This window comes from Acanthaster planci, linkage group LG07 (genome assembly GCF_054643075.1).
Source record: "Acanthaster planci isolate LZ-2023a linkage group LG07, COTS_SCS, whole genome shotgun sequence".
Lineage (NCBI taxonomy): Eukaryota > Metazoa > Echinodermata > Asteroidea > Valvatida > Acanthasteridae > Acanthaster > Acanthaster planci.
In genome coordinates, this window is record NC_141783.1 from 14,210,418 (window position 1) to 14,229,326 (window position 18,909).

The 18,909-nt window shown below is 41.4% G+C and overlaps 4 protein-coding genes across 8 annotated transcripts in view; 2 read left to right on the forward strand and 2 right to left on the reverse strand.

Moving 5' to 3' along the window:
- Positions 1-4,319, reverse strand: part of LOC147798653 (protein flightless-1 homolog) — a 24,535-nt gene extending 20,216 nt beyond the window's left edge. The window contains exons 1-5 of one of the 2 annotated variants that reach the window (XM_087138963.1): positions 4,038-4,319; positions 2,534-2,644; positions 1,474-1,626; positions 1,031-1,116; positions 463-539 (exon numbers count right to left, since the gene is read on the reverse strand). In XM_087138963.1, coding sequence (XP_086995089.1) covers positions 463-539; positions 1,031-1,116; positions 1,474-1,626; positions 2,534-2,644; positions 4,038-4,100 — 490 coding nt within the window. In that variant the 5' untranslated portion in view covers positions 4,101-4,319. The remainder of the gene's footprint in view (positions 1-462; positions 540-1,030; positions 1,117-1,473; positions 1,627-2,533; positions 2,645-4,037) is intronic. The other variant, XM_087138964.1, reaches the window with a different exon arrangement.
- A 44-nt stretch (positions 4,320-4,363) lies between these two features.
- On the forward strand, positions 4,364-7,065 carry LOC147798654 (mitochondrial dynamics protein MID51-like). 2 transcript variants are annotated; one of them, XM_087138967.1, is made up of 2 exons: positions 4,364-4,617; positions 4,872-7,065. In XM_087138967.1, the coding sequence occupies exon 2, from the start codon at positions 4,881-4,883 to the stop codon at positions 6,225-6,227; it is 1,347 nt and encodes a 448-aa protein (XP_086995093.1). In that variant the 5' UTR covers positions 4,364-4,617; positions 4,872-4,880; the 3' UTR covers positions 6,228-7,065. The 2 variants fall into 2 exon arrangements, with proteins under 2 accessions (XP_086995093.1, XP_086995092.1); XM_087138966.1 differs by having other exon boundaries at positions 4,366-4,617; positions 4,868-7,065.
- An 815-nt stretch (positions 7,066-7,880) lies between these two features.
- Positions 7,881-15,715, forward strand: LOC110980906 (mitochondrial dynamics protein MID49-like). 2 transcript variants are annotated; one of them, XM_022237968.2, is made up of 2 exons: positions 7,881-8,074; positions 10,736-15,715. In XM_022237968.2, the coding sequence occupies exon 2, from the start codon at positions 10,756-10,758 to the stop codon at positions 12,151-12,153; it is 1,398 nt and encodes a 465-aa protein (XP_022093660.2). In that variant the 5' UTR covers positions 7,881-8,074; positions 10,736-10,755; the 3' UTR covers positions 12,154-15,715. The 2 variants fall into 2 exon arrangements, with proteins under 2 accessions (XP_022093660.2, XP_022093658.2); XM_022237966.2 differs by having other exon boundaries at positions 7,882-8,189.
- Positions 15,716-15,778: 63 nt separating this feature from the next.
- LOC110980905 (uncharacterized) lies at positions 15,779-18,909 on the reverse strand. 2 transcript variants are annotated; one of them, XM_087138968.1, is made up of 3 exons: positions 18,776-18,909; positions 17,745-18,047; positions 15,779-17,399 (listed from the first exon to the last, which is right to left on the reverse strand). In XM_087138968.1, exons 1-3 carry the CDS (start codon positions 18,857-18,859, stop codon positions 16,467-16,469), a joined length of 1,320 nt encoding a protein of 439 aa, XP_086995094.1. In that variant the 5' UTR covers positions 18,860-18,909; the 3' UTR covers positions 15,779-16,466. The 2 variants fall into 2 exon arrangements, with proteins under 2 accessions (XP_086995094.1, XP_022093657.2); XM_022237965.2 differs by having other exon boundaries at positions 17,787-18,047; positions 18,776-18,908.

Below are 18,909 nucleotides of genomic sequence, written 5' to 3' on the forward strand. Positions count from 1 at the left end.
TGGACCACCGACAGGGACTCCGATCATTTTACATCATCGTTTGTCATGCTATTGTTCATAATCAAGAACGCAGGAACAAGAGATGATATCCTTTCGGTGGAAAAACAGATAGAGCGGCTTGTGTCGCAGTGCGTTCATTATCGAGACCATGTACACTTAGTGAACGAATCTGCCAAGCAACATCCTTTGGTGAGCACTGCCAAGGGTGGATTGGGGGAGAGGGGAGCAACAGGGGCCATAGCTCTCCCCCTCCCAAAAAAAAGAACCAAAAAAAGCTCCTTCAAAAAGCATTAAAAGTATCCCAAAATATAGCCTACCCCTCAGAAAGGCCATAAAAGGTAACTTGACCAAATTTCAATTTCTTTTTGGGACCCCCCATAAACCTGTTTGCCCCCTCCTGAAAATTTTGTACTGATCTGTCCTTGAGTATTGTAAAAATTGGTTCTGTTGACTCGGGCTTACCTAATTTGTTGTCACTTATGTTGAGATAGATGAGATCTGTCAGGTTGATAAACAGCTGCTGGGGAATGCTGGAAATACTGTCCAAGTAAAAGCAAATCAGGGGAATTTTTTTGAATGTCTGCGACAAAAAGCTTTTTCTGCACATTTCATACATTATTGCTATTAGCTTTTTTCTGCTTTGCCACCAGAAAAAATCAGCTCTTAGTGAAAAATTATGAAAGCCCATTCCCAGAAAGAAGGAAAATCTCTAAGACCAGTGACTAGCATATGCTCTCCCCAACATTCCCAAGAATATTTTGGAGCACTCTGCACGACTGAAAAAGGTCGAGACAAGATTACTTTGCATGGGGTTTCATATCCATTAAAAGTTGAAGTACAAATACATGCACAAAGAATCATGTCATTGGTCACTTGCGTGGTAGATTTCAGAGGATGCAAGTACACGTATGCTCTCGCCAAACATATTGAAGTCAGGACTGGTATTTCAGAAGATCCACAAGACTAGTATTTTATACTGGACACGGTCTAGCAGTGACTTTTTTGGTGATGCAATGGAATCTCTACATACTTGTTGTGATTGAGATTAAGCACCAGCAATGACTTTGCCATCTCAAGCTCCTCTGGTATGGCCGACAGCTGATTGTAACTAAAATCCTGAATAACAGAACACCACGGGTCAGTTCTTTTATTGGCTGCAGATACATGTAACTATGAAAAACTGTACAAGGAGCGCAAATCATACAAATCCATTACATGTTCTTGGTTCGGAACATCATGTTTGCAGCCAGAGGCTTCCATGGATGAAGATTGTTAATCAAATGTCTTGCATGTCAAGGGCACTTGCATTACATGAGTATTTTTCTGCTCTTCGAATATTTCTCCTGTGGGGAGGTTTTTTGTTTTCTTCTTTGACATGGAGTTTTCTAACAGTGGACGGAAATTTCAGTGAAAATCTCAGTTAATGTTTTCTTTAGTTTTTCTCTTTGTCGACAGGTTGGTAGTTTAACTCACGACAACTGTGATGTCATCGAGGCGGAAGATGTCATTGGGTATCCCTGAGTTGCGGATCTTGTTGTGTCTGACATTGATGGTGCGTAGACACTGCAGGGTGGGCAGGTCACCGTGGATCTGGATCAAGTTGTTTCTGGCCATGTGGAGATGTTCCTGTAATGCGAGTCAGTCATGGGAATGTTTATGCCAGGAATGCTGAAAGAGCGACTGTATTTTTTTGTCATGGTAGTGGAGCAAAGTTTTTAAAAAGGGTCAAGAGGTTGAGAGTAATTGGATCCCTCGTTTTCCATGAATCAGTTCTTAAATAATAGACATACAGGGGTATCATACTGGTTAAGTAATATGTCTACCTTGCAGACGACCAAAACAGAATATGTGGCCCACTAGCAGATTTTTAACTCATTGTCAGAGGGCAGAGAGTTTGAATCCAGAGGTTAGCTGTGTGTTGTGTCCTGAGACAAGCCACTATATCCCCACTTTCATCCCCCTACCAAGAAGCGCAAATGAATACAGGCCCTAGGTAAGGAGTGAACCTGCTATTGAAAAGCATCCTATCCAGGGAATATAATATCCTCGCTCATGTCAGATGACAAACACACGGTGGCGTATCCAGCTTTTGGTGTCAGGGGGGCAAAGTCAAAAGTGAATGCAGCTTTGGGCTCATTCAACATTCAAAAGCCGGCTCATTGAAAAGCCGTACTTACGGTTCCGACATCCTTGCTTTTATTTGCTGGTGTTGTTTTCTTACGGTTTTGGTGCTAATATTTTATCAACATACCGTTTACTTTCTTTCCAACTCACCTTTGAATTATTCTTTGAAAAGGAAAAAAGTGTGGGGGGGAAGCAAGTTGGCCCCCCCACTGTTGGATATATCACTGTAAACACAAGCCTCATACGCCATACTACCTAAAGACTGATGGTTCTTCATGTATCAAACTCATCATTATCATTCAGGACATTGGTATTACATAATCCAAAAAATGCCATTCATGATATCAGAAATTCTTACTTACAAGCGTTGGAAATGGTTTATTTTGTGGCATTCAATGAATCAACCTACCAATTTTGAAAGGGATGACAGTTCATCTGGAAGCATCTCCAATCTGGTCTTGTTGACACGCAACCATCGTAGACTTGACATGTCTGCGACATCCTTAGGGAACAGGTCTGACTGTATACATGTATGTGAGAACACAAACAAATGTACTGGTGGTACGAACTTCGCTGAAGAGGGAAACATTCTTAATTCAACAAGGTTGAGTCCAGTCATGGCATCTACCCACAGAAAAAATCCACGATGTGGTGCAATATAAAAAAGGGTAAGAGTTCCACATACCGACATCACTAGTTTTCCCTTGCAGTAGTTTATTAGCCATCAGAAAGTGATAACATGTACTAAAAAAACCCAAATTTTGAAGCATTTACTTGAAAACACTTAGAATTTTCAAGACCATTCTCAAAGGGTTTGTTTGTGCACAGATGTCAAAGTGATGTACGTTTATGGAACTCTTTTCCAACAAGATTTGAACCCAGATGGTGAAGCTGCTACTATTTGGCATGGCATGTCCTTAACCACTTGATGTAGTGCACTAAAATCAGTGTTGGAATTTTTATATCTTCTTGAGGTTCTTTGGTATCAGCCCACTTTTACAAGGTAACTTTGAAGGTGTGGCACTGTCTGGGGCTACTATGATTGAAAAGATACAGGATATGGAAATTTTACAAACTTTGCTTTTCTTTCTTCCAAAAGAGTCTTAATAATATCTTTTACTGTTGTCATAATTTATAGCTTAAGACTCTTTTGAGGATTTTTTTCAAGGGGAATAAACTGAAGTCCAAAATTGCACCAGGTGGGGACATGTATAAAACAGTGAGGGTGCTGTTCATTTAGAAACTCATTTTCTTGATAGTGATTAAATTTGTCTTTTTCAGCACGCCGTAACTCCTCTATTAAATTTCCAATTTCCAATGTTTTTGAAATTTCAAGTGAAGCCAGCACGTAATTCATTGAAATATGGCACGAATAAGAACAAATATTTTATGCAAATGGGAATTTTAAGCTTTTTAGTCAAAATCCACTCTCTTTTTCTATACAAAATAATCACAGATTGCTCTGCATTACACACCTACAAAACATCTTAAAATTCAAATCAACCTTTCTTTGCTTTGCAAAGTCTGATGGAATCCAAATTTATATCAAAATATTTCTAAAGACATCCTCTCCATTATCACTTCAAAACAAAACAGAAACAAATATTTGAAAAATTTATTACCCTCCCTATATGCCCTAGGTCTGAGTTTCATCGTGAAATGTCCAAATTCAATTTCTATATCCCCTGTCTAATCATAGAGCTCCATGCATCCATGACCTACTAAATATGTGTCGGAAATACACGGTGTTCGCTTGTAATAACCTTATTAGCAAGCCATTGGAATTTCCGGTATTTCAAGCGGTAATATTTTAAACATCACTTATATATAAGCCCTACCATCGAAGTTAATCAAGATTTTTTATTAACGTCTGTATCATTAAATCTACTTTGTGATTGTTCTAATGCCATTACCTTGAAGTTATTTCGACTTAAATCTACCCCACGAACGAACGGCAACACTCCGGTGGCTGCCATGTTGAATCCAAATTCCAGGGATCTCCTCAAAAATCGAAGACATTCAGGATGTCATTTTACAATATCTCCCCTTTGAAACCTGTATTCAGTTTATCATCTAGGTCCCAGTCAAAATTCAACGAAATCGTTAAATTGTCATCAACTAAAGAATATCCAGACAGTTTTGTTTCCTCGCAAGAACGTAAAACTTACGCAGATCCCTAAAAACCTTTTTTTTTTTAAATAGCTTTGTGAATACTTCCGGGATCGATTGGGGATTCCCATAATATGTACCTCATCATCAGTTGCGCGCGCACAGTAGTATGACTGGACGCCTAGAATGTTGCAATATTTACAGTACACGTAGACTTATTACTAGACTTAAGTCCTTAATTTCTTTCCAGTAAGGAGTGTCAAATGAAGCCGTTTTTCCAAAGTTCTCTGATTGCCGCCGTCCTGTTCAGTTCGTGGTTTGACACAAAACAAGGACTGAACACTGCCTTGATTTTCCACTTTGGTTTGTGTTGTCTTTGAAAATGTAAGTTGGTGTTTGCGTATTAAAGTCGGTAGTGTTTGTGTATTTTATCTTGTCTTCAGTCATCTGTTTCACATTTCAAAGGCAGCATGTACTTAAGTAAGATTACATTCAGGAACACATATTGGAACATATTCAAAATTTAAATATAAGTTATAATCTCTCCAAAATAAATAGCATTTTGAAAATTTAAATATAAGTTATAATCTCTCCAAAATAAATAGCATTATGAAATTTTCTTTTAAATCTTCAGAAAGTGGGTAACCATGGCTACTGGGGGAGGAGGTAAAGGTTGGAAGCATCAAGGAGATGGAACGGGCTCAGGTTCCTGGCTCTTGACAGGGCTGAAGATTGGTGCCGCCATTGGAGCAGCTGCCTTGGGTGCCTATGCTGCTGTCAAGATGTCACAAAGGGAAGAAAAGGAAACTCCAATGAGAAACAGATGCTGCAGTGGCTCAGATGATGAGGAGGAAAGGGAAGGCTCAGCGTCCCCATCATCTCACCCAACTGTAAGAGATGGCCCTGGCCAACTGTCGAAACCAAAGAGGAAAACTTTGGGTAGCCTGGTGGATGAGCTGAATGAATACTACACTTCTCATGTCAGCACGTCCTCGCCTAAGACGTTGGCCATCCAAGCACTGGTCGAGAAAACAAGACAGAATCTCAGCAGTTACCTGATAAGGAATCATCGTAGACTCATCAAAGGGGAACTAACACCGGTAGCCTTTGACAGTTTCACCTCTAGTCAACAGACTGAATTCGGGCTCATGCTCCCTTTAGCTTTCAACCCCCAGATGTGGGAGTTCATTGATGCGTCCGATACAGTTCTTGATATCGCGGGCTTCTTCTGCGTCCGTCGCATTAACTTTGATTTTTTTGGAATCGGGAAAAGCCCCTGGGACCGCTTCCTGATTGGGTGCTACCTGTGCCCTGAGCTGCTGACGGAGTTCTGGAAGACAATTGTAGAGCAGATGCTGAGGGCCGAGATGGTGCTGGACTTTTACTGCTCTGTCAGATGTGATGCAGGTGGGGTGGAACTGAATATTGAAAATCCTGTGGGCGGCTATGCCGACATGCTTCGCATCAAGATCATCCCCTACATGCAAGTTGACAAGGCGGGCCACCCGGTCACAATCACAACCCAATCTGCCATCCACATCCAGAACCCAGGAGGGCCAACTGACGAGAGGATGTCCACTAGCAACCCCCACGAGAATCTGTGGCTCCAGTTGAGAGACGAAGAGGCTCTGCACAAGGTGGAGATCCTGGACAGAGATGGGGGATGTCGCCGCAAGTGTCTGGCGATCTTGGCTGACTTGAGGTCCTCCCATCCGCCATTGAAGATGCTGTCGCTCTACGTCATGACAACCATCCTGCTGAAGGTCTGTGAGGAGGAGACAGAATGGGATGAGGAGATGCTGGCAGAGAGGTTTTTGGATCTTCTGAAGGCCCTTGAGGGTTATCTGAGAGCTGGAGGACTGAGAGATCATTTCGATGAGAAGATTGATGTCCTAGCTAGGAGCTGTTCGCTTAGACGCATTGCAGAATGCCAGCGGTGGTTGGCTCATGTGTTGGAGTCCAAGGATCGAATTTCAGATTTGTTGTATGAGTAACTCTTGAACCACTTATCAGATGGACCTAAGGACAATGTTTTGAAAATTTGGTGGAGAAAATTTCTTGTTTGAAACAAAAATGGCATGGTATAATTTACATGGCCAGATTCCATACAGTCCTTCATTTTGCAATAATTTATCGATGGCTTGTTGTTTTGATCGGTCATTAATCTCAAAAGTTATACATGTATATTGATAATTCAATTTTTTTCAGTTAGGAAGTCAACAAAGTTTCAAAAGGTTTATTTGTGGAAATTTATTGCCAGAAAATGTAAGACGGAGGCTATAATTGTCATCTGTACAGTGTGAGTAATGAGTATGCAGTGTTCCATTTGAATTGAAAAAAAAAATGATTACTCGTGAAACACATCAAGAAAATCTTTTAATAATAATTTTTTGCTATTTAAAGTATCTGATTTCAGAGCAGTGTTGTCATTGGACATTCGTATTAAAAAAACAGATTTGTAAATAAAGAAAACTTCATTATATTTACGTAAATTACACTAATTAGACTTGGGCATGCTGTTCACAATCCCCTCCTTCCTCAATGCTCTTAATGAGGAATTCTATAAACGTATGTAAGTATACTTTCAACTTCAATCAGAGCATTTCTAAGGCCCTTGTCAGCAAAACATTAATGATCTACCCGAATAATTGAGTAATAGAAGTTGCATGTTCATGTATTCTTTTAGTGCAGATCTTTGAACACAGTGTCGTTGATACCTGTTGGAATTAAGCCAATTTGTGTGCAGCTGTGTCGCAATTATACTTCGCAATGCGATGAGCAGGATGTAAGCATATGCTTTAAAGCAAAATAAATTGAGTGAAGTCTTTCATATTTCATTGTTTCTAAAGAGGTCTCCTAACACCCCCACCCCACCAAGAAATGATTGGTTGTCAATATCATTACAGGATGCTTTGCTTTTGATTCCAGTTTTGGATTTGTACAACTGGCGTGGTTGGATCATATGGTTGGATTGTGTAGACCATTCTTTTGTTTACAAACACAGATAGCTGTTTTGTATGAGAGGCCAAAATTTACCGATGTACAAATGTTGCTTTATCAGCTTCATCAGTAATTTTCTTCATTGTTTTAAACAATGGCTGCATCATGACCAGCTTATAATTTTTTTCTGTGTCATGGTATATGTCCCTTTCAGTAATTCATTTTAATTTTTAATTGACACGATTAATTTTGGCACATATGGCCTCCCATATACTTCCTCTACTTTTGCTGTAAATTGCGTGGCGCAGGCTGGATAACTAGACTTTGCCCAAAAGATGTAACTACCATGGGCGCCATTTGAGCAAGTGATACGCCTGCGCAGTTTACAGTAATGCGCAGGCTCACCAGGGCCGTTTTCCAATTCTCAACGGCGGCTCCGTTCAGGCTTCAACTGTTATTTAACGAGCTGACGCTGAAGCTGTAAATGCAGTAATTATTTAAATAGTACCACAAAATATCAAATAAGATGCAAGAGAGCCAGAAATTACAGTAATCTAATTTAATCTAAACGCTTCAGGCCAACAATCGGGGATTGGTTTTTGAGAATGAAGCCTGAAACGGAGCCCAAGTCGAGTATTGGAAAAGGGCCCAGGTGCCCTTGCCTGCTGCAGCTCCTGCGCCTGCGCATTAATATGCATTGCGCAGGCGTATCGCTTGCTCAAAGCTCAAATGGCGCTCATGCGATTACAACGTTGTACGTGTATTCACCGTGAAGTTCTCCATCGATCTTTTGATCTGGACCAAAGATTGTGTAGCGTCGGGCATCTTTGCTCTGGACGACTTAGCAGCGACTGATCTCCTCGCTCCGTCTGTGGTCTGACAACAGAGCAATTTGCTGCAGGTCAGGCTGATAATCCTGCTCTATGATCTGTCAAAACTCTGACAATAAAGTGACATGAGTGGCTGAAAAGCAGTCTTCTGGTAGCAGCCTGCTAGAGTGGTTTTGACAACGTGCAGTGAGTGTTTTCGTTGTGTCATACGTGTACTGTGACTGTGTATCTCCGATTTGTTTACATCCTGAACTGAAGTTTATCCCTTGCTGATGTTGACGTTTAGTTTATAGTAGGATGCGGTAAAGGCGCAGGCAGCCGGCTCTGTCTTCCGTTTTAAGGCCTAATTGTTTTTTCTCAAGGTCCAGAAATTGTGATTCTACCTCCATGCTCAGACAATACCTACAAACCTCATTATACCGTGGCGTTCATTACCACCAATCCTGTTCCTATATAATGCTATAATAAGGAAACAAAGTCTACATTTTCGAAATAACTTAGGCCTATCTAAAATAAGTTGGCGGTGGTATTTCAGGCTATTCATGGTGAAAGACAGCAATAGGTGGAAAAGCTTGCGGTAGCGCCATGCGAAGGAATGTATCTCTTACGGGGTAGCACAGACATCCGGGATTCTCGCAAAATGACAGGTACTGTGCCGGTGAAAACAGCAACCTTGGCGATGTACGCATGCACCAGCCAGTCCAAGGATCGGGTTATACAATCTTTTCTTTGATCTGCATGTATGCGCGCATTGCAGTTGTTTTCACTGGCCGCAGTGTAGTTGCTACCCGTGTTTTTGTGAAACTCCCAGATGTCCGCGCTGCCCCATATGTGTGGTTCTGAAAAGTGCCGGGAGTAGGCCTATACTTAACATTTCGAACTGCATGCTCAGTCCCTTGACTGAAGAGATGCTGATGATGAAGCTGTTTATATAAGGTGACTGGATGCAGTGGGGTGTGACGAGGATGCTAGTGGTGGATTCAGCTGGGCGCTCATGCGGGACGGGGTCCAGCAAGTCAGTGAGGTGTGTCAGTTGGGCATAGGTTGGAGTGGGGTGAGGTGGCCGGGGGTATAGGAGACCCTTAGGCGGGGTGGGGTGTCCCAGGTTATAGAGGACCCATTGGACTGGGAGGTGAGCAGGGGTTACCAGATGTCACTGATGGAGAAGCCAATGGGATCGCCTTTATATTCTTTTCAGGACCCTACATACTCATAAGAGATATATTCCTTTGCATGGTGCTACCGCAAGCCTTTCCACCTATTGCTAAATTGGCAGTGATGTCCTCTTTCATATCAGAAAGAAAATGGGGAAGGGTGTACCAATCAAGAAATGAGACCGAGGGGTACCCCCCAGCATATCCAATCCCTATACACATTCCAGACTATTGTTACTTAACACATCTCCCCAAGATGTCTGAAAGGAATTCCCCAGATTCCTGCGAGACAATGACCAACACAAAGCAGGAGGGGTTCTCTCCGTCTCATACCTTGCTGCATGTGGGGAAGGGCCTTGGGTTTTGAGGGAAATTATGGGGACCCCACATTTTTTTGACATTTTAATCTTGCAAAACTGATAAATCCCCCCCAAAACAAAGGCAACACACTCTTTATTGCGCTCACCCTATTTTTTGGCAAATTTCAAATTGTAAATAGTGAGAAAATGTGCCTTTTTACTGATAAACTAACCATGCAAATTTGAATCCACCATGTGGCCCGTGTTAAAACACTCACAGTTTCCCCTCAAAATTTCCCTCAAAACTCAAAACATATTAAAACCCTACAGTTATTGGGCATGATGTCACAGTCATCTACCAAGGTCAATTCAAATGTTAAAATGTAATTCTCCCTGTCCCCCTTCTATTATAGGAACAGGGTTCCCAAATTCGCAATCTCCAAATTATTGGGTAAAACGGCAGTGTAAAAAGATGCGACGAAGAACTGTGAACAAAGACAAATCCGCACATATGTACAGTGTAGTCTGGTTCCTTGACCTGGAACCAATAAATGTTTCTTTTATGAAATCCATGTCCACAATGGCTGGGTCAGGTAACCAGACCTGAAACAAAATGGCTTGATGCGGTCGTCTTTCGTCGAACTCGGGTAAAAAAAATTCTGGGTTTCTTGCTTAAATATCGTCAAAGATTACCCTAACTAGAGCTACTACGATTAAGCAATGGATCCTCAAGTTCTGAATGTCAGTTAATTTCAAAAAGTTGACTTCGTTTTCCTTATTACAGGAACAGGGTGCTAATAGTAATGAACACCTGTATTGTAGCCATGGACAAACTTGCATACAATGTATATCAGTTTTGGCTGTTTCGATTGTGTCAACTTACTCTGCCACCACAGATATTTGTGCAACAAAATTTCTTACATACCTTCTTTGTGAGGATAGATGTCTGCCAGGGAGGTTACTCACCTTGTATCTCATTAAAATGGTGAAATTCATGAATATTTTGCCCATCCACGCCAAGGAAAATCAGCAGCACGTACGTGTACTCTCTCAATCACTGTCAGCAGCATGACAGCTTGACTAATTGCAACACAGCTCCTGTCTTGTTGTTATTTTCCTGTCACTGGCAGATGAAAACTGAGGTGTGATTGGTCATTGAAATAGAAGCGAATTGGGCTAATCATATTGGACCACCATTAATTCCAATCAATGTTTTTTTCATTCATAAGCAAGCTTGGGTACTGGAGATCTCATCGTCATTCTTTTTTTGTTGTACCAGCTGAAACTGGTGAAGCAATCATGGCAACAGGAGGAGAAGATAGTGGCAACGATGGGAAAGAAGTAGAAAAAGCCAACAAGACCCAGGAGCAAGATGAAGCCGCTGGCGATAAGGTGGGATCCTGGCTCTGGTCAGGGGTCAAAGTGGGCGCAGCCCTCAAGGTTGGTGCCATGCTGGGAGTGACAACTCTTGGTGCCACCGCTCTCGGAGCTGTGGCTGTTGGTGCCTATGCTGCCTTGAAGATTGTGGGGAGTATCGAGAGTCCAGAGGAAGAGGAGGACTGTAGAGGTGATGTGAAGGAGGGGGATGCGGAGAAGAAAGATAAGGAATATCTACCCTCCCCAGAGCAAGCACCTTCAGATTGTGACTCTGGAACTAAAAGGGAGTTCTCAAGCAATCTGGTCGAGGACCTGAATGAGTACTACCGCTCTGTCATCAGAAGTTCCTCAGCAAAGCGGATGGCCATACGGGACCTTGTAGAGAAGGCAAGACAGCCTCTCAGCATGTTCCTTGTGAAGAATCACGGAAGTCTCGTTGAGGGAGAGCTGGTGCCTGCGGCTTCTGACAGATTGATCACTAAGCACCAGGATGAGCGCACCCTATTTCTCCCGCTCACAGTGGACTGCCGGATGTGGGAAATTTGTGATGCTGGTGACAGCGTGCTAGAGATGCGCGGCTTCTTTTGTGTGCGCCGTATAAACCTGGATGACTTCAGCATTGGGACCAGCCCCTGGGATCCTTTCCTGAGCGGAAGCTACTTGAACCCCGAGCTGTTGCAGAGGTTCTTGAAGAAGAAAATCCAGCTCTCGCTTGATGAAGAGAAGGTGCTGGGATTGGATTACGACGTCAAGTGGAATGGGAGCAGCATTGAACTGAACATTGAAAATCCTGTCAAAGGCTATGCAGACATGCTCTGCATCAAGATCATTCCCTGTATGAAGGTTGAGAAGGGGGAAAAGACGATCACTGTAATTGCCCAGTCAGGCACCCCTTACCAGGAGTCAGCAGCCTTGTCCAGCATCCCACAGGAGAACCTCTGGCTTCACTCCTTGGAAGAGGAGGCCGTACTGGAGATGGAGTCACTGGACGAAGACGGCGGATGCCGGAAGAAGTGCTTGCTGATCCTGAAGTCACTGCTGTCCACTGAGCCGTCAATGAAAATGCTGACCCTTTACCACCTGCTCACCGTCCTCCTGGAGGTCTGCGAGGAGGAGACGGAGTGGGAGGAGGAGATGCTGGCAGAGAGGTTCTTGGATCTCCTGAAGGCATTGGAAGGTTACTTGAGAGCTGATAATCTAGCTCATCACTGTTCCCCTGAAGATGTTGCTGAATCTCTAAAGTGGTTGGCCCACTTGTTGCAGTCAAATGAGTGCATTGCTGATCTGATATACGATCGCCTTTTCAAAGGTACCAAGTAGTAATTTCCAGGACCACCATATCAAATTTACTATGGAAATTTGCGTAGTGAAAACTTGTAGCATAGGTAGGTAACCTGCCAAGACATGTGCATGTTTTTTGTTTTTATTTGCTGTTTGTTTTCATTTCCAACCGTCCTTTTAAAAAAAGAAATTGTGGCAGCAGTCCCGTATTCCTTGCCTGCAAGTACACGGTTCAGGAAAAACTGGGTGAAAACTCTGTGGGTTTCCATCCCCAGTTTTTTTGATGTGACATTCTAGAAATGAATGTCAAAGGGTAATGAGCCACCTGTTGAATAACTTGGTTTAGGTGTTAATACAGCCTCTTATACTTTCATGTACACTGTACACGTTTACCCAGAATATCTAGAAAACGTCACTGTCTCAGGCCGTGTCCGAAACGGGCTTCCAGAGCCACGGCTAGGTCTTTTGTCTACGCGTCTCCACACATTTCCAATGGAACAAAGACCTAGACCTAGCTCTTGAGGACAGATTCGGATGCAGCCTTAGTCTCTTTCAGTTTCAAATCCAATCATGCCCCAAAGATATCTCAAGCTTTGTGAAGTTTCTTTTCCGTACATGTTCTTGAAATTCTGTGAGCACTGAAACTGTGTGCCAAGTAGACATGCATTGTTTGTTATTCTTAGCATAGGAATAGCTAGCATTGTTCGTTATCCCAAGCATAGGAATTGCTAGCACAAACCTCATTATTGATTTGTGCCTGTCTGTGCATGGCACACAGTATGCCATGGGGTAGGCACCCTTGTGGAACACAAATGCGCTTTTGTCTATGTACCAAACATGCATGCAAAACACAATGGGTTTATCTGCAGGCAAAATTGATTGACCTTCTAAAGAAAAATTCACAATATCCAACATTTTTGTTGACCTTCAGCACTTCCACTATTTCATGGTTTAAATGTCATTTCAGAAGTCACTGGACTAGTGGTCCTAGTGGTTCAGAAATTTACTGGAGTGGACAGAAAACAGGTTTTCAAAACTATTGCAGTATTCTCTGGGCATGTACAGTACATGTATTATTTTACAGATGATTAATTGCCAGTCTCTTTTCTGTTTAAAGAATAATGTCTGTTAAAATATAACATGCCCAGCTCACTCAAGGCGAACAAAGAACATCAACACTGACCGTGCAAAGGGTGTTGCTAGAAAGGTTCCATTTTGCACAGTTAACAGGGTTTTATGTTTAAATTTTTCTAATCTGTTGTGGTTTTTGACTATTTCTACATGTAAGTTATTGGAACTTCAGATTAAAAATTTTGCTTTCAGCTGTTTACATTGGGCGTTTATTTACACTGCAAAGATCTGAAATATATGTGTACAGTATGTGTTCTAAATACATATTTATTTTATCTTTCTCTGTATATCTTGAGTCATTTTTTTCTCAGTACACCTGTATGTACATGTATGAACGTTGAATACATAAATTGTTCAGTGACAATTTTGCCCTTGAATACTTAAAGCCGATAAAAGTTTTTAAAGTATTCTGAAAATGATTAGTTTGAATAGTTTATAGGATGTTTCTTGGGTGATGCGCCACACAAAATTCTCTTCACTTTGGAGTTGTTTGAAAATTGAATAAACAGGAGCTAGACTTAGTACTTCTTGAGTGTGTTAAAATTGCTGGTTAGCTGCTAAAAATGGAAGTGTTACACTTGCCACTCTTGAACTGTCCCTCTCTAGCTTGTATGGTTGCATCTTACACTTGGATATGACGGGCAAAAATACACGCTCCTGTGTACATGTACATTTATCTGCACATGTGCACTTAAGTTTTATGTATATTTGCTATTGTTTTGTTTGTAAACGAATACACTGTCTATTCAGAAGAGGCTAAACTCGGCCATTTTACGGTCCGTTACAATGATGCTTCACTGCTTAAAATGGTATTCTTAAACCTGGAAAAAAAAGTTATATTAAGAACATCATTCTTTGCATGACAAGATAATGTTTCTTGAAATGCAGCCCGGCAACTATTTTCTTATGTTAAGAAAAGCAGGAAAAGTTACCCTTTTCAACAGTGCGTATTTGTATGTGCACTTTATCATTGTGTTTATTTGCTACTTGTTGCTTATATATGAATATACTGTATATATTTACTCAGAAGAGGCTAAACTCTAACATTTTTTATTCAATTTTTGCTCCGTTTCTAACAAGAATGAATATTCTGTATGTTTAATCAGAAGTGGCTAATCTCTAAAAGTGTATGTAACTCTGTGCGACTCTGTTGCCTGTTTATAGTGAATATACTGTTTATTTACTGAGAACGGACTAAACTCTACAGTTAAATATAATTTTTGCTCCTTTTGGCTTGTAAATATTTACTCAGAACAGACTAAAATCTACAATTTAATATAATTTGTGCTACTTTTTGGTTATGAATGCATGTATTTACTCAGAAGAAGCTAAAATATATGGAGGAATGTGTGTTTGAAAGTGATCTTAACAACATTTACAGATTAGACTAATTAAAAGACTTGTAATACATGTACTTTACATACATCTATCCCAAGTTTGTGCAGGTATTTTCAGTACATGCTCTGCCCAATACACTGCTTGTTTGTAGTGTTGGTAGTAAGTAATCTCATTTTTGTGAGGAATTGACAGCACCGATATTTTGGAAACAGTACTAGCATTTCTAATGATGGAAGGATAATTGTTTGTGGATGAACAATTTTAGTCGGTTGTTCAAAAAAACAAACAAAACAAAACAAAATCTTATCCCCCACTCAAATTTTGATGTGTCACTGGGCAGATTGCCAATTGCAATGAGGGCATGGTGGTGCCGATGTGTGTAGTGAATTATTAGGGCCATAGTGTTGTTTGATTTAAAACCAGTCATTGTAAATCTATTTTGATATCTCTGGGAGTGGGAGTTTTGAAGACTGTAGTTTTTAACCTTTTTTTGCTTAAAGAAGATTACATGTACTCAGAAGATTGTAGACATGGTATTTTAGATGCTTGCCCTGTAACGTTAAAATTTTTAAAGGTATCTTTTTAATAAGGGAATAAATATGCGCTTGGCCAGTCTTAAATGTGCATTTAAGACCTGCTCAGGAGAATGAATACTGATAATTATGGTGCCCTCGCTTGCGGCTAGAATTTTATTTCCATTTTCCCAAACACCCCCATGTTACCATTTTATTGTGTATTCCATGTGCAAGATGTCCAGAAGAATCTCTATATATGGACTTGGTACATGCGTAGCGCCTTCTGCATCCCGCATCCCACGTCACACACAGACTCTTGACTAATAGGGATGGATTAATTGTCTCAAAAGTCATTTGCTTTCAGATGTGCCCATTAACCCTGACCCTCCATGATCCTTCAAAATCTAGCAAAAGTTTTGTTATGACAAAGGGTCAAAGAAGATACAGCCCCTTTCTGCATACGGCTGGGTAGACCCGTAAAGTTGAATTCAAAGATTGTGCCATTTGCTTTGTGTACTGTGTAGGATTTTATTGGATTTTGGTGGATTCAGGAGGGATCTTGGACTGAGAGCATACAGGATTTAATAAATATTTGCAGTGAACATGCATCATCAAGACTTGTTCTCAGTACACTAAACTTTACCTTTGTAATACGTACAAAGTACACGCACTCGGAAGAGTTAAATCTGAGAGTTTCTCTTTACAGTTACAATTTAATCTTGGATTTACAAATTGCCTACTTTAATTTACATGAATTGCTGTATTTTTACGGATCCTGTTGAAAGCCACTGTACCCATTTCTGTGGTTATTACAAATTTCAAAATGTGGAATATAACATTTGTTTAAATGCCACAGTAAAAGCCATCAGTAGCTACAAGTATCTGTAATTACCTTCAAATTTGCTTTTTTCAATCAAATTATTAATTCTGTCAGCGCTCTCTGGCTGATTTGTAGTGGTAAAAGAGGTGTATTCTGCACAAACTGAAATTCAGATTTGTTCATTCTACACAGAAAAGGTTTGCTTCGGTGACTAAAGTCTGATTTTAAAAATTAAGAGTGAGGTACTGTTACTGTGAAAGTCAACTGGCAAATAGAATCCTTCATTTTTCTGTGTTTCCATGAACAGTCTGCCACGTTTTTAATCCAACCATTTCAAATTTGTCTTAATCAAATGCTTTGCTTTTTCATCACAGTGTTGGGTTTTGGGCCAATTTGGGAAGACCTGAACTGATCAGGGTCACAAGGTCTAAAAAGGGCATTGGAGGAGTGCCTCAGAAATTTGTCAGCTCTTCAATCACTCGCTTCCATTCTCTCAACAACAGATGCTTCCTGGAGTCAGGCACTTTCATTGGAGTTGGGAATTGTTTTCATGCTTCTCCGTCTTTCCTGTATTCTAAATTGTTGATTGAATTCAGCAGCTCCAAAGTTCCTTGCACCAGCTGAATATCCTCTGGCGAGGCATACAGGGTAAAATCTTCCAGCTTGACATCAGTGAGTTGCTCTGCACAGGGATGCCGGTCGTAATCGCTTAAGCCTTCTTCACGGGGATTGTGCCATTGGCAGTGGTTGGCAGATGTCTCAGATGTTCCAGCAGGCTTTTCAGGCTGGCCAACATTCTGGCCTGCATCCTTTGAATTAACAGAGCAAGAGTTCCTTGGAGTAGACTGATACCTTGGCTCTGGTGCCAAACAAGTTTCAGTTCTTGCTGACGGTGTAGTGGACACTTGTGGGAAGAGCCTCGGATGATGAGATGTCCAACACCAAGTTTGCCGACCCAGTGGAACACCTAGTTGTGTCTTTTTCCTTTTCGATGATACCCAACGTGTGTATGGATACCTTGAAGGTGTAGATGATGACTCTTTGGTCGAGTCTGTCTTCAGCTGCTTTTGATAGCCACTTCTTTGTCCCGTATCCTTTGTTTCGAGAGGTTGACTGAATTCACGAGATGAACCAGAAGCTTCATTTTGATAATCTTTGGTCAGTTCACTGGACCCACCACCCTCTGAATGATGAACACTGTTTCCTGGTTGGCATCTGCCACCTTCCTGTGGGCATTCACAACCATCTTGTTGATGATCCTCGGTGCTGGTTAAACCATCCTCTGAATTCGTCAAAAGCACTATTCTTGTGTCTGAGGGTGTTGCATGTGCAGTCTCTGACGGCACGTGCTCTTGTTGAGAGTGTGTCCCCCTGTTTCTGACCATGGCCGGAACAGGTGTGTTCTGGGGTGTCTTGATCATGATGCCAGGCTGTGCCCATGCTGGTTTCTTTGCTGATTTAGGTGATGTTTCTGTATCTTCCTAAAATTCATAAAAGAGCACATATTATGCTTTTTAAGTCAATGTTGTCTTGAAGGCAAGGCAAGCTTGCCAGGAGTGGAAACACCGGCCTTGTGTTTTCAAGATGAACTTTTCAAGACGTGTCGGGGAAATGTTAAGTTTAATTACGGGTTTTGCGTTGTGTCTTTTCTATTTTGGCCTGAAACTATGGACAGAGGTTCTGATACAAAGTTCATTGATGGCACTTTCAGTGACCCTTGATCTTGACATGAAAATTGCACATTTACGAAAATTCATTTAGCCCCCCCCAGGAAAAAAATAATCAAGGATATTACAGTTCTTTTAACATACACCATTTTTTCACACCTTTTTACAATGAGAGCAGCATCTGCAAAACAAGACTCTCACCTGCTGAGGAGGCTCATCAACCTCAGCCTCTGCGCTCTGCTCTTTCGCCCTTTGCATTTCCAACACCGCCCTAAGTGCCTCATTCTCCCTCTGCAGATCGAAGATCTTCCACTGCAGCTTCCGTATGGCCTTCAAGGTGTCAGCAGTGGAGACGGAGGTCGATCCGGAGGAGGAATTGGACGATGATGAGGCCCTCTTGGCTGGCTGCGATACCATGGAGTCCAGCTGGGAGGTCACGCGTTGTGCGTGTTTTTGAAGATCCTATAACACAAGTAAAAACAGGCTGTTTGACTTCACGTTGTTTTGTTTTCGAGCATAGTTTGGAAAATCAGAGGAAGTTCTTTTTTACACGACGAACAGCCAGCTTAATTTTTGTTGATTTTCTTGACTGTTATGTTCCTCTTTATTTTGCAGACAATAATTCTAACCCCCTAAGTCTTTCTAAAACTTTAAGAGACAGTTGGGTACCCAGGGTGAAATTTCTGAGGGCAAACACAGGGCTGCACACTTTTTTCATGGGAAAAAATGAAAGCAAATCAACTTGGGCTTGTACAGACGGTGTGTGCGTTTCAAAATTGTTCATTTCAAATGGGGAATCCGGACGGGAAGACTGAAAGGGCACAGAATTTGGCAATCCTTGCTTTTAGGACACTTCCCCGTTATAAAAAAAAAGTGTCACTTTATAGTTTTCATCTTCTTACTAGGTGTGTATCAATCCATAATTAACTTTGAAGCCATGGGAAATCTGCCTTTTACACAAGTAACGGATTGAAAAGTGATTTCGGAGACTGTACGTCGGTAGAAAACGAGAAATTCTCACCAATTCTGGAGTTTCAGACATAGTATGTCATAAAGTCCCTAATACTGGGATCCTAAGAACTAGCGAGGATTGCCAAGATTTTCATTGGAAGAGGGGAGACCTACCCTCCCGTAGTTAAGCCAGTGCTTATCATCAGAGCTTGGTGTTAAATTTCCCTGCGAATTTTTACCGTGAGTTGTTCTTCCATCACGCGACAGCGTGTGTTCACATCGGTCAGCATATTGAGGAACATTGTCACGGACGCTGAATCCATCTCGCGATTATTGTCGTTTTTATACCAGAACTAAGAGACAATTGAAAAAA